General features: G+C 30.7%; 1 protein-coding gene across 3 annotated transcripts; it reads left to right on the forward strand.

The window, feature by feature from the left end:
- Positions 1 to 9,559: 9,559 nt before the first annotated feature.
- LOC107609412 (putative methyltransferase At2g41040, chloroplastic) lies at positions 9,560 to 14,472 on the forward strand. Of its 3 annotated transcripts, none has more exons than XM_088493714.1 (8): positions 9,560 to 9,897; positions 11,218 to 11,318; positions 11,418 to 11,558; positions 12,198 to 12,279; positions 12,437 to 12,630; positions 12,753 to 12,864; positions 13,645 to 13,749; positions 14,099 to 14,472. In XM_088493714.1, exons 1-8 carry the CDS (start codon positions 9,742 to 9,744, stop codon positions 14,225 to 14,227), a joined length of 1,020 nt encoding a protein of 339 aa, XP_088349840.1. In that variant the 5' UTR covers positions 9,560 to 9,741; the 3' UTR covers positions 14,228 to 14,472. The 3 variants fall into 3 exon arrangements, with proteins under 3 accessions (XP_088349840.1, XP_088349842.1, XP_088349841.1); XM_088493716.1 differs by having other exon boundaries at positions 9,601 to 9,897; positions 14,068 to 14,272; XM_088493715.1 differs by having other exon boundaries at positions 9,615 to 9,893.
- Positions 14,473 to 14,710: the final 238 nt, after the last annotated feature.

Genomic DNA, 14,710 nt, shown 5'->3' on the forward strand with positions numbered 1-14,710 from the left:
TTTGAAGAAGAACCTATTAATCAACTTTAATAAAAATATTCTAACGAATTTAAAATGTCTTTTGTAATACCCGGTCTAACCGAAATTAATTAAATAATAAGTTAAATGGGAGCGAATATGGTTGGAAGATTTGGCAATTGGAATTTGATGATTTAAATATGATATTTGGATTCCGTGAATTTTTCCGAGTCAGAAAACATAGTTTTCTGCGTAAAAGCACGTAGTGGAATTTTGACCGGCAGTACCGGCTGAGATCTGTCTGGTACTACAGCTGAAGAAATTGATTATGAGTAAATGAGATTAAGAAATGAGGAATTATAATTAAGGAAGATAGAAATATTTAAAGTGCGATTTAGAGCGCTAATCTTAAAGGTTTTGGCCCAAAATTGGGCCAACGGACAAAAATAAGTGAACCGGGCCTAAGTGGGCCCAAGACCCAACCTATATAAACATTAGTTATGAGCATTTCAGCTCATTTTACCCTAAAGAGAAGGGTTGGGGCGCTGAAATTGAGAAGAGAGAAGAGAAGAGAGAAAACCTAACTCTCTTTGATCTTCAAACCACCATAACTTGAGCTACGAAGCTCCGATTGACGAGCTGTTTGCGGCCACGCGTCGCTCTTCTCATCGTCTACAATTCTATCAAAGTTTTGTGGCGAGTATTCCATTCATCTCTGCCCAGTTTTTGAAATTCCCCACTGTTACACATTTTTGGGTAATTAGTGTTGAAATCTTGTGATTTTGGGTGTTTAGGGATACTCCAACATGGATTCTAAGTGGGTTCTATCCCTACTTCATATGGGCTGAGGTAAGAAGTGCTCAAACCCTTGTGATTTGTCATTTTTATGAGCCCTAGGTTGATGTATGTATGTGATATTGGTTATGTTAGTGTATTTGGTGATGTTGGTGCACAATTGGGAGATTGGTATTGCTTGAGGAGCTTTGGTGAGGCTTGGAGCTAAGGTTGGTGAAGACTTCCATAGAAGAGGCTCAATTGGTTTGGCTACAAGAGGTACGGTTTAAGTTTCATTTAAGTACCGTGTGTTGTGATGAGAATTCCTAGGCTAAATGCCCCTAGGATTAAGTTTGGATTGTGTAAATGGTTGGTGCTAATATGCATAGTTGGTATGTAATGTGAATTAATGATTTGGGTTGAGAATTGTATGGCCTTGTATACTTGGTGTATTGAGAATTTGATGTACTGGGTAATGAGTATTGATTTGTGGTTTATGCATTTAAATTATGAAATTGGGCCGGAGGCCGTGAATTTTGGGCCGGAGGCCGGAAAAAGGCAAGAAAGGTAAGTTGATGTGTGCATTGTATGATGACACAAGTGATTGGATGAATTTCAGATAATGAATATATGAATGATTGGGTTGGTTATTGAATAATAAGGTTTGAGGAGTTGAGGTGTGGGATTTGGTAAATTTGGGTGCAATTATATAGATGAGGTATATTTGGTTTTGGTTGAGATATATTATATGGTCATATATGTGATTATGATTATTGATGCCTTGATGGTATGATGATGCACTAGAGATATGTATGTCGTGATATATGCTTGAGGAATGATTAATGTTGATTTGTGGGTGAAGCCGCGTGATAGTAAGTACAATATTGATTATGTATAATGATGGTTGATTGGAAATAGTGTTGTTGAAATTTGGCATGAGAAAGAGTATATGATATGTAAATGTGTTTGAGTTTGAGAAAGTGTCAACGTGCGAGTTGAGGAGGTTTGATGTTGATTTTGGTATATTTTGATTGATTTCAAAGAAAAGGCTGAAATTGGTATGTTTTGATTGATTTTGAAAAGAGTTGAAAATGGCACTTTGTGGTTTTGTATGAAAACATGATTTTTGGGCATACTTTGACGGGACATAACCTGGACTACGGATCTCTGTTTTCTGCCAAATCTGTTTAGAAATGAAATTGGATCCGAGATGTCCATGCCGTTCGAAGAACGGGTGAAAAACGATTTAAAATGAGAGAGTTATGTCCGTCGGAAGATTGGGGGTTGAATCTGTAAATTCTGCAGCTTTTAACTTGGAAATTTTTTAGCAGAACGACCCTACGCGCGTAGGCGCACCTGGCGCGTGCGCGCCGTTCTTCCAGAAAGCACCATCCACGCGTGCGCGTGGTGTGCGCGGGCGCGTCGATGCGCGGCACCATATACCCAGCTATTTTTCAGAGAGTTGTGCCAGAGTTGTGCCAGTTTTGTGCCTGGGCGCAAGAGCACCCACGCGTACGCGTGGCTGACGCTTGCGCGCCGTTTGGATATTTTTCAACCCGCGCGTTCGCGCGTATGACGCTTGCGCATCGATGAATTTTTGGCCATCCGCGCATGCGCGTGGAGTGCGCATACGCGTGGCCCTGTTTTCATGCCAAAGATGATTTTTGAGTTTTAAAAGCCAAATCTCTTACTTCTAAGCCTCCGATCTCACCCCTTATGTATTAAATCATTATGATATGCCTAGCAATGAGAAAGGAGCTAGGGAATGTGGTAACTTGCGAGTGAAGCAAGGGGAAAGGTTATGATCAATGATGATCAAAGATGATTATATGAGATATGGAGGATGACGGTGGAAGTACCGTGTATGCCATGAGCCGAAGGGCTATATTTATTGATCAATGGCTGGTTCTTGATTGAACCATGAGCCGAATGGCTGAGTTATTGACAGGTTACGACAAAGCCATTATTGTTTATGGCTGAGTATAATGCATATATGATAAATGAATGATTGTGTTAAATAGATAATAATGAAAAATGCTGAAATATGATGTGTGACCCCGGGTAGTAGGCAGTGGCGTTGTCCACTTTCTCCGGGTATGAGACGGGAAAGGATGTTTATGATAAATGAGTTTAATTGTGGAGTTTTGAATACATGTGTATTTGTGATACCTGGGTAGTAGTAAGGTGGTGGTTCGTCCCGCTTGCTCCAGGTTAATGTTTGAGATTTGATAACAGTGATGATTGCTTCTAAACTGAACGAATGTATGTTTTGAGATCCTGGGTAGTAGCAAGGGTTGTGGTTCGTCCCACTTGCTCCAGGTCAGAGATTGTGACGCCTGGGTAGTAGCGGCAGTAGTGGTGAATCCACTCGCTCCAGGTTGAGCTTTTAGACACCCGCCTGGGTAGTAGCCGCTGTAGTGATTATTTCATTGGCTCTGGGTTGAGCGGGCAGTAGCAAGGGGGTTGTAGCTCAAACCTACTTGCTCCGCAAGGGGTGTTTCTGTCCATGGTTAGCTACCAGGACGTGTCGGGTTGGCTATATAACCGACAGATGATATCATCAGCCATAGGGCAGGCATTCATCATTTGCATATGTTTGAATTGTTTGGGTTTGCCATTTGTCTTGGATTTCTACATCATATATGCCATGTTACCTGACTATATGCTACTTGTTCTACTTGTATCATGTTTGTGTATTACTTGCCTGTATTGCTTGTGTTTGTACAACTGAGAGGCCCTTCATGCTGGTGTCGGTGGGTGTGAGGGCTGTTCTTGATGGGATGAACTGATGATGCGATTGCATGATGATGATGATTATTGAATGAGATAATCGGAGCTCCCTGGGTAGACGCAGTGATGTAGTTTCACTAGCTCCAGGCGAGGGTATGATGTATTGATATAGAATTGCTGAGGCAGAACAACTGGTGATGGTTTTGCTTATAATTCTGAGTCTGATTCGTGGAAGAGTCAGCGAGTTGGGAAATATGTGAAACATGAATTAGATTTAGCACTCCCTTATGACAGTTGCCTATTCATGGATTAGCGAGAACCTAGGATGAATATTTGGTGAAGAAGTTTAGGATGCTTAGTGAGTTTTTATTGCAGTGCATTGTATTTATTTGGCACTTTTACCGTACTGGGAACCCATGGGCCCGGGGTTCTCATTCCGTATATATCTCTTGTTTTTCAGATACAGGTCCAGGTGCTCAGAAGTGAGTTGTGGGTCGTCTGAGAGACGGCAAAGATCTTTATTTCCTCTACTTTGTGTTTTGATTAGAATCTCTCCACCTTTGTTTTGAAAAGATTATATTATGTATTGAACTCTTTCGGAACTTGCCTATAGAGGCTCTTATGTTTCCTTTGGGAGAGATTAGGATATGTTGTTGTCATCTACTTTCATACTGTACCCTAGCCGGCCTAAACTTCGCGGGTCGCGACTAGTGGCTATTTACTTATGTTATATATATCTATCTCTTAATCTCCTTTATGCCTTGTCCGTATATCGCGTTTGGCTTAGCGGTTTATCTTTTGTTGTCGAAACGTGAGAGATACGTCTTCGCGATTTTATTTCTACTCTTTTCAGGCTTCTCGATTAATACTCCTTTCGAAATTACCTATATTTATTTATTAAAAATCCACCTGAGAGTCGTACCACCGTAATATCATTGACTTATGACTCGAGCATAAGGATTTGAATATTAGGGTGTTACATCTTTAATAAAAATAATTCTATTAATCAAAATGCATAAAAAAATAATTGATATAAAATAAAATTATAAAAATATTTAGCAACATTAAGATAGAAAAAATAAAAATAAAAAAATTACAAATATTACACCCGAAGCACAAAATAAAAAAAAAGGGATAGAAAGCACATTCTAATTATATATAATTAAAATATATTGTTGAATTATTAAATTAAAGAAATTGAATTGATGTCTACAAATAATTACTAAAAATAATAAACTCTGATGACTAAAAATAATAAATTAAACTAAAGAAAATTTGAAAATATTATCTGAGAATATAAGAATCATAGAATATATAATATAGGAGTATATATACATTAATAACAAAATAAAATTGTGGCATATAGAATTGGAATCCTTCAATATTTTTAAATGAATTAAATGAATTCATTTAAAAATAATAAATATTCATTCACTACAATGATTAATACCTGTTTTAGTTACTAAATTGTACTAATAAGAGAGCAATTAAAAAACATATGTGACTAGTTTAAATAATTTATTTAAGTATCTATTAATTAATACAAAGTATAAACTCGTTATTTTTTCCATAATTAATACTCGTTTTATTTAAGTATTAATTAATTAATACTCGTTTCATTTATTTTATTGCCTTATATATTATTTATTAAATCATTTAATATTTATGTGGTTTAATGAATCAAACAAAATTTTAAATAATTTAATATCTATTCTAATTAAATTAAATATTTGATTAGTTATGATTGATGTAATTTAATGAATCAAATAAAATATTAAATGATAGAATATTATTTATTCTAATAAAATCAAATTAAATATAATTAGTTAGTTATAATTAATATTGAATAAATCAAACACATTAAATTAAAAAATAATTTAGCTAATTTGTCTCTTAAGGACACATTTTAAAAATATTTATTTTTTAATATTTTTATAAAATATTTTTTTTCATAATATTTTTAGCCTATGTTCTAATAAGTACACAATTAGCAAAGTCCATAAAAAAAATACTTAATTAGTTAATACAAATAATTAGTATATTTGATTTGGTTCAATAAATTAAAAGAAATAAATGTGAAAGGAAGAGATAAAAAAAAGTAAACAAATAAAAATGTGTAGTTATCAAAAGACAATAAAAAAAAGTCTTTTTTATTTTTTTATTTATTAATTATTAACTTATTATAATTAATTTCACACTATTTATTATGTGTTATTCATCTTACAAATTAACACAATCAATTAGTTTAATTATAGATAATTAATTATAATTGATATAACTCATTTCACTATACTTTCTAAAAGAATAATTAAAAAGATACGTTTTAATTTTTTGTTAAAGTAAAATAAAATAAAATACATAAATTAAATAGATATAAATCTGAAAATTATAAAATTTTATTAACAATTCAAATAAATTAGTACCATAAAACTGAATTCAATGTCTATTTAAAATAATTACTGACCTTCTATTCTTCTAATTATTAATAATTTAAATAAAATAATACACTATAACTTATTTTTTTATTTATTTTAAGTAATTACTAATATTTTATTTTTAATTATTTTCTTGTCTTATTTATCATTCATACTTTCGATTAAATATATTAATAAATAAATAAATTAAATTAACTACCTCAATTATACTTGGACTATTCAACAATTTAACATAATATTTTTAATTTGGGTAACTACTAACCATAGAAAATAGAAAATTTAGAGTAATTTAGTATTATGAACATTAATTATGTATTGTGAAATAACCTAAAATCATAATGTAATTTATTTTTAAAAAATTAATCAAGCATTATTGTTAATTATGAAATAACCTAAAATTATAATGCATTTTATTTTAAAGAAATAATCAACCATTAACATCAATAAATCAAAACTATCGTCAAAATATTTTGATTAAAAATATAAGGGGTTAATTATTATTCATTATTAATAATATATCGATTATATCAAAAAGCAAAAATATAATTATCCGCATTTACATCATTAGAAGAATTAGCATCATAAGTAGAATTTTATCAAAAAAAAAGTAAAATTGCACACATATATATATATATATATATATATATATTGAATTTAAAAAATAAAGATTGTTAAGTAATTAAGATTTTTTTTTTGAAATAAATAGTAAGAAAATATATATATTATAAACTATATTCTTTCATAAGTAACCTTTTAAGTTGTACCTTATAAGTTGTACCTTATGTTTGACATGGTTTATTTGTATATCATTTAAATTGGCATTGTTTTTATAACGATCATTTATTCTTAATAATTGTTAGAGTTTTTGATACCTTATAATAATTATCTATAAAGAAGAAACATATATATTCTGAAAAAGTTATTAAATAAATTTAGTTTTTGCCCTATTTTCACATTAAAAAAATTTTTGTTCGGTCCTTTTTTAACTATTATCATGTTATTATAATTGTTCAAATAATATTAAAAAAAAATCTTTAAAAATAGAAATAGCGATGACACTTCGAATAATTACTTCAATAAAATTAAACTTAAACGAATAAGTTGATTCAATTAATTATACAGATAATAGTATATTTATAAATATTAATAATAAAAATAGTCTCACTAATGTAAATGACTAATACAATAATTATATGAAAAAATAAATAATTATATAATTGCATAATTTTCAAGATCCTATATGATTGAATTTAATGGACAGATTCAAAAATATCTATATGATAATATCCTAATATTTTTACATATTGTAAATCATACTATAATTTTATATATCATATTATAACTTTAAGTCAACTCTTTAAACACATTGAAGTACACCTGATAAAAGAGAATATTACAAAACAAAATTATAGTAAGATTATTTAAAAATACCTTAAAAAAGACACATCTCTTTTATTAATCAAAAGCTAGAAGGGAAAAAATATCCGCCTAATATTGAGCAACTAAAATAGACAAAAATCTTTAAAAAATATAAAAAATAAAATGTATAAGTAGTGATAAAAAAATAAAAATTAAATAAATTACAAAAATTATACCCTAAACACAAGAGAGAGAAAGAAAGAGAAAAAAGAGAAAGAATGAGTAAAAAACATATTATGATTTCATATAAATAGATGATATTGAAAAGAATAAACTAATTAAATTAATTCATATATTTCGTTATCATATTTATTATTTACTAAAATAATTTGATATTTACTCCAATCAAATCAAATCAAATAATTAATATAATTAACTAAATTAATTAATTAATATAATTAATTGTGAGATTTGAATGTCTAATCAAATTAATTAATTGATATCATTAATTAGTTATAATTGATTTGCTTTACAGAATTAAAAGAAATAAATCGAGAAACACTCTCAAAAGTATGCCACGTCAGTTCCATCATTAAGTCCAGAAATCCGATTTTTATATAATAGAATAGATTATGTTCCTAGAAAAGTAAATTATATAAATGTTGTAGGGATTAGTTTCAACTTTTGATGAGTAATTTTTCGGAGTGGATCATCAATTCTATCTTAGACATTTGTATTTTAATTTCAAAAAAAAAAATTTAAAACTCAAACTAAAGCGCTCATGATGTGTAATTGACGGCAGGATAACATTGAATCACTTTTACAAATGTTAGGGATACAAATAGAATGATTTAAACATTAAAGACACAAATAGAATTTATCCCAAATATTGAGAACAAAAACGATACTTTACTCTACATATAATAAGAAGCAAAGCATGAATAGTGGTGGTACAAGTGCAGAGGCAGAAACGGGTAAATTTGTGGAAGTTGATCCTAATAAAAGATATGAAAAAGTATATAACACAATAGATATTACAATAAAATCTCATATGTTTTCATAAATAGTTATTTAAAAATTGTCAAACCTGTAAATATTTAAGTTACTTAATTTCAAAGGACAAATAATATCTGAAACGAAATTTTTTTTACCATATCAAATATCAATAGATAAAAGCAAAGGAATTAAACAGTGACATCAATTTCAAAATTTTGAGTTTGGATATATTTTTAAATTAATTGGCAATCCAAATTAAATATGCCTAAGATGAAATACCATAAGAATAAAATTTTAAAAAATAAGTGTTGATAGGGAGTAAAATATTACTTTCCATGCATTGTCATTCTTGCCCATATAACATTACTGTTCCTAGAAACAAAGTATACTCCTCCTATGTCCATAGTTCTATCTGCGTTGCAATTGTATATGATTTTCTTGTTTGTAATTTGAATTTGAAGAAACGAAGGCGGTTATAAAAAAAATGAGAAAAAGATTCAAGTGAGAGATATAATTAAAATTAGATGTGTCATAAATTCTTTAATAAAATCGCTAAATGAAGTCAAGAAGCTAACAATTATCTATTCAAAGACAATTATTAGATTATATACTAATAGTTCACATTTTAGAGATATTTTTGCTGAGTTTTTGACAAGATTAAAAACTAAAACATTTTTGTTTATCAAATAGTCTGATCTATTTGTCTAAAACTCTATTTGTCTACTTGACATTTCAAGATTTAAAATGCACAAAAATAAATACATATCTAAATATTTAAAAAAAAGCTTTAATTTTCTCACTAAATTCCAAGTAAAAAAATTAAAATAGAAATGAGCATACATACAATTCTAGTAAAAGAATATTATAGTCATTGTGTTTGATTATGTAACTATTGAATCTCATACATTTACAAATCAAAGATAATAAAAAATTTTAACTTTAAAAAATAACACATAAGTTGGGTCATGACCAATTACTTTTTCGAGTACATATATATAGACATTTTTATTTATGTTATAAACGAGTAAACGACATAAATTTAATAATATCTCTTTTATCTTTGAGAGTACCCCATTACTTATACTTCTAAAATTATATATTTACAAATAAAAATATTTAAATTATTTTTTAAAAAATATTAAAAATATACAAAATTTATTATTTTTTATTAATAATTAGTTATTAATATTTAAAATATAAACTAAAATTATATTATTAAATTGTTAAGCTAAAAAAACAATAAATTTTGACTTATTCTTAAATTTTTTTCTTTAAAAAAAATCCCACAGTCTCTCCAAAGTCCAAACGAATTTTGAACAAATGTTTAATGTTATCCCACTTGCCGCGTGTTTGCTTCTGATTGTTCAACGTGTACATAGTTCTTGCATCAAGTTTTAACAAAAAAAAAAAAAGCAAAAAAAAAAAAAACAAAATAAATGTATTTCTATTTGGACGAGTGATCAGGAACTAGTGGCATAGTTCCCAGGCCATGGCCATTTCTTCTGCTCCATTCCTCCGCCCGTTGTGTCAAACGGAATTCCGCAAATGCCCCTTCCTCTCTTCGAAACCCCAGTTCCTCCCTCACCTCCTCCGCTTCAAGTCCCAAGGAACTATTCGTGCAAGCTCCGCTGTTACTCTAGAGTCGGTACAGTAAACCCTCTCACTCTGACAACTTTAATTTTTACAGTTAAGGTTTCCTGTTTTTTTACCTAAAAGTCAAAGGTTGATACAATAGCTTTGAACTATGGTATTTTGATTTTTCTCTTATTAATTGATGTCATGACAACGAAAAGTCTTCATTTTACGTATAGTAGTCCTTGTTTACTAAAGGTGATGAACGAACTATTATAGAAATGTAAAATTTATGATATTCCTTCTTTTTGAGTTTAATAGATTATATGTGCAGATGATTCTGATTCGGAAAGAGAGAAAGCTTTGCAAGGGATTTGATTGGAAATTTGTAATTGTGGTTTAACCTTCTTGTTTGGAAAATGTCTAATGGATGAATTTATGTTCTGGTTTCTAAAAAAAAGCCTCATGAGTTACAATTACATAGTTAGATATGGCTGTTGGTAGGGGTCACAGTTGGTATCCAAGATAAAATATAAACTTAATAAAATTATGAATAGTGTATGGAGAATGGGAGGCATTTCTCCGTCTTCACGACATCTCTAGCTATATGAGATGAAAGTGTTGATTTTTATTACTAGTGATATTTGCTTGGTGGCAGATTTCCGATGCTGTAATTGACTTGATCCTTCTTTCTTACGTGGTTTAGCCAGGAATGCTAAGATGGTCTGCCGTACCAATAACTGAGAACTATTGATTATAATTCTAGGGAAAGTAAGTAACGTTGATGTTTGAGTGACCGGAGAATCTGAAATTGTTGGAGTACATTAGTTTCTCCTTGTTAAATAACTCAAATTTGGTTTATTGTCCATTGTTAGTTCTAGAAAAAATAATTTTTGGCTACATGGATGGATGAAATGTGGTGATCAAGTGAATTTGATATTGGAATGAATGGAAATGATACCTATTATGTGATGATGTATACAGTACTTTAAATGTGTGCTTCTTGCCAAAATTTATAGGCTTCATTCACCGTCTTGTGATGCTTAACAATTTTTTGTTTAAGTACTCTAGATTTTTCTAGAATATCATAATTCATAGCAATAGATTCTAAACTTTTAGTGGCAGTCCATGACATGAAACTTTGAGATTTCTCCTTGAAAACTTTAATTTATGACATTACTTGAAATTCTCCTCCAATGTCTATTAGCTGTATTAATAGTGTGCTAAATTTGTTTAGCTCTTTGTCTATATAGACATAGATATTAAATTCACATGCATTGTGAATTTTGGCATTGCAGTGCATTCATAACACGGATATCTGTTTTATATCAATTTCTAGTCGAGGCCCCAAATCAATATTCCAACTTAGAATTATCATTATTTTAACCTGCAGGGTTTAAATACACAGAATGAGCAGGAAATACAAGTTGATGTCTTCTCTTGTCCAATATGCTTTGAGGCCCTGAAACGGAAAGGTCCTTCTGGCCTTAACATGTAGGTTGAGCTGATATGCATGAGTTTTGGTGTGTTCAATTCTGTATGTTTCTTAAACTCTGTCTCATTCTAATATACTAAATTCATTTGAAACTTCAGATCAGCAATCTACAGGTCTGCATTTGAGTGTAAGGGATGCAATAAATTCTACTCTAGCAAGGACACGTATTTAGATCTAACTGTGACTTCTGGCTTGAGAGATTACTCTGAAGTTCAACCAGCTCGAACAGAGCTTTTCAGGTATAAATAGATTGTGATTCAACTCTGTTTAGATGGGATAACTTTGTTACATATCATTACTCTTCAATTTTGGTGGGAAAAATTTCAATTCAATTGCAATGAGAGAGTGGCATGTGGTATATTTTGGTTGTAAAATTAGTAATAGATAATAGATAGATATACTATCCTTATAAGGAAACCACCAACACCTTTAAGCAATGCCATAGTAGAAGTCATATCACACAAAATGTATTATACCATTTTGCAACTATGATCATGACAATTATATTAATCAAACCTCACATGTTTTAAGTTAATTAAATCAGAAACTCTACTAAATGAAATACAATTGTCATTGGCTGTTATATAAAGTAAACAACTTTCAAGAAAGGAATCCATGTATTACACCCAGCTGTGCTGTAATTAAATGAACCAATGCCAATAATTGTATTTCACTATATAAAACCTTTGATAGGGGAAAATCTCCTTGTATCATATTGCAAAGTGGCAAAGAATAGTCGACATTGTGGTGCTGTTATATTATATATCAGAGTGGGTTTTGTCTCAACCTATGCAACACAAGTTGTAATTTAATGCAATTTTCTGCATGACCAAATCTTTGGGAAAGTATTTATGATTTCATTTTCATATAAATGTTAGGAGCCCACTTGTTTCATTCTTATATGAGAGAGGTTGGCGTCAGAACTTCAGGCAAAGTGGCTTTCCTGGTCCAGATGAAGAGGTATGCTTGAATCATGTTGATTGCAGATTTGTAGTTATCCAAAATGGCATTAGAATCTATATGTGGCTCTAGTCCTTTCTTTTTTTTCTCTGTTATTACTTAATTTAGCTTTCTTCATAATATATATTGAGCTCATCAACTTTTCTTTTTCATTCAGTTCAGAGTGGCCCAAGAGTACTTTGAATCTTCCAAAGGTGGTCTGCTTGTCGATGTCAGCTGTGGTAGTGGTTTATTTTCCCGAAAGTTTGCTAAATCTGGAAGTTATTCTGGAGTCGTTGCACTAGATTTTTCAGAGAATATGCTTCGCCAGTGTTATGATTTCATTAAGAAAGAGGACACTCTTTCAACAGCGTACTTTCCCCCTCTTTCAGCATAAATCTGAATTTAATCCTCCATAATGATAACTAATTCAATGTTTCAATCAGACATTGATGTCCTATGTTCTGATTAATCCCATTGGTCACACTTTGCAGCAATATTGCTCTAGTAAGGGCCGATGTTTCTAGGCTTCCATTCCCTTCAGGTTCAGTTGATGCTGTTCATGCTGGTGCAGCCTTGCACTGTTGGCCATCTCCCTCCAATGCTGTAAGTGCTGCCATTGCCTTATGAACAGTAGAATATTCTGGCAAACCTTATTAGTGACATGATATTGCAATAAGGTTGAGAAGCTTAAGCTAATCATCAGACAAACATGATGTTGCTTTAAGGTTGTCATTGCCTAACTTATTACTTTGTGCATATACTGCATTTCTGCATCTTAATGTGTCAAGCATTTTGCAGGACTCAGATGCTAGCTTAATTAAAATGTTGCCTAGATTTTTATATTGCAATCGAGAAAAAATCTGATAGAAAAATGCATGTTGAAACAGAATATTTACATGTGTCTAACCTAATTAGGGCAGCAGGAAAGCAAGATTTCTGGTCTTATATATTGAGGAGTAGATTATAAAGAGGAAGTTGACACTTGACAGTAGTTTCTGTTGAGTTTCTTCAATATATGAACCTATTATGTGCAGAAGAAATGTATACATACATGACACATGCATATATGATTACATGAATGTTTTGTGTATACAGCCTGCACATATAGACTATTATCCGGGTTGGCACACATTATAATCTTACAAATCTATGATATGGTACACACAGTCTTCTGGATGAGAATAAATTCTTTTGCGAAGAAGTAATTATATTACTTTACTTCAACACAAAAAAATTGCAACTAATTCCTAACTGTGCTGTCTCCGTGTGCACTACTTTTGTGCACTCCATATCTTCATGCGAAGGTGACTTTTATCTTTATCTGTTGTATCTGCATGCCCTTCAAAATAAATTCATAATGACTCCCCCAATATAAACTCTAAGATTGCTGAAATCACCCGGATACTAAGAAGTGGTGGAAAATTTGTGGGGACCACTTTTCTGCGTTACACTTCATCAACTCCCTGGATTATACGCCCTTTTAGAGAGGTAAACTCAGATCATAGTTATCTTTGTTCTTTTTCATTGGTTCTGAACCCTTAAGTTCTAAATATTTTGCAAGCTGAAGAAGATGTCCCTTGAAATCTTGTTCAGACGTGTTAGACGGGTTGGTTTGATTTCTGTTTTCTATTTCCAGTGTTTTGTTTTTCAAAATTTTGCAAAGAAAAGTCAAAACAGCGGAAATAATAAAATATATTTTTTATTTTCATTTATTGTTTTCACATTTTTTGTATAAAACCCTAAAAATAGAAAATACTAAATTAAAAGTAGGTAACGAAATAAAGAACAAAACATTTCTTTGAGCAGCAGCCAGGTAAATCATTTTTTGGGTTTGCAGAGGAGTCCTCAAGGCTATAGCTATTTGACAGAGGAGGAGATCGAGGACCTTTGTACATCAACCGGTCTTACAAATTATTCAAGCAAAACTCAACAATCTTATATTATGTTTACTGCTGAAAAGCCTTGATAATATTAGGCTTAGTCTATTTATAATACTTACTCTATTTTATCATAATTCTGTGTGTTTTTGTTGTATTAATAGTTTAATAAACATAGGTGAAAACATCAATACAATCAATCAATCTAGACTTGAAAAAAAAAAAATTATTACAAATTATAAATCACCAAATCTTCTGTGAATTATAAACACCATGAAGTAAGTTGCCAAAGACCTTACGATAAATAATATTTACAGTTTGATTTGATACTTTATCATTGTTATTCATGATCAAGACCTTTAGCTCTGAATTATTTACTCTGGACAGTATAATATATAGCTGACTATGTGTAAACACAGATTTAAGAAGATAAATACCAACAGTTGATAAAGTTTGTTCTTGTGATTTGTTTATTGTCGCAGCAAAACCCAATAAGCTGATTATTATAAACACTAATTGTATGGTGATTTCCTTATTTCTTTATATGTGATTTATCACATATATTTTATAGA

Source organism: Arachis ipaensis, chromosome B7 (genome assembly GCF_059453495.1).
Source record: "Arachis ipaensis isolate K30076 ecotype BB chromosome B7, ASM5945349v1, whole genome shotgun sequence".
Taxonomy (NCBI): Eukaryota; Viridiplantae; Streptophyta; class Magnoliopsida; order Fabales; family Fabaceae; genus Arachis; species Arachis ipaensis.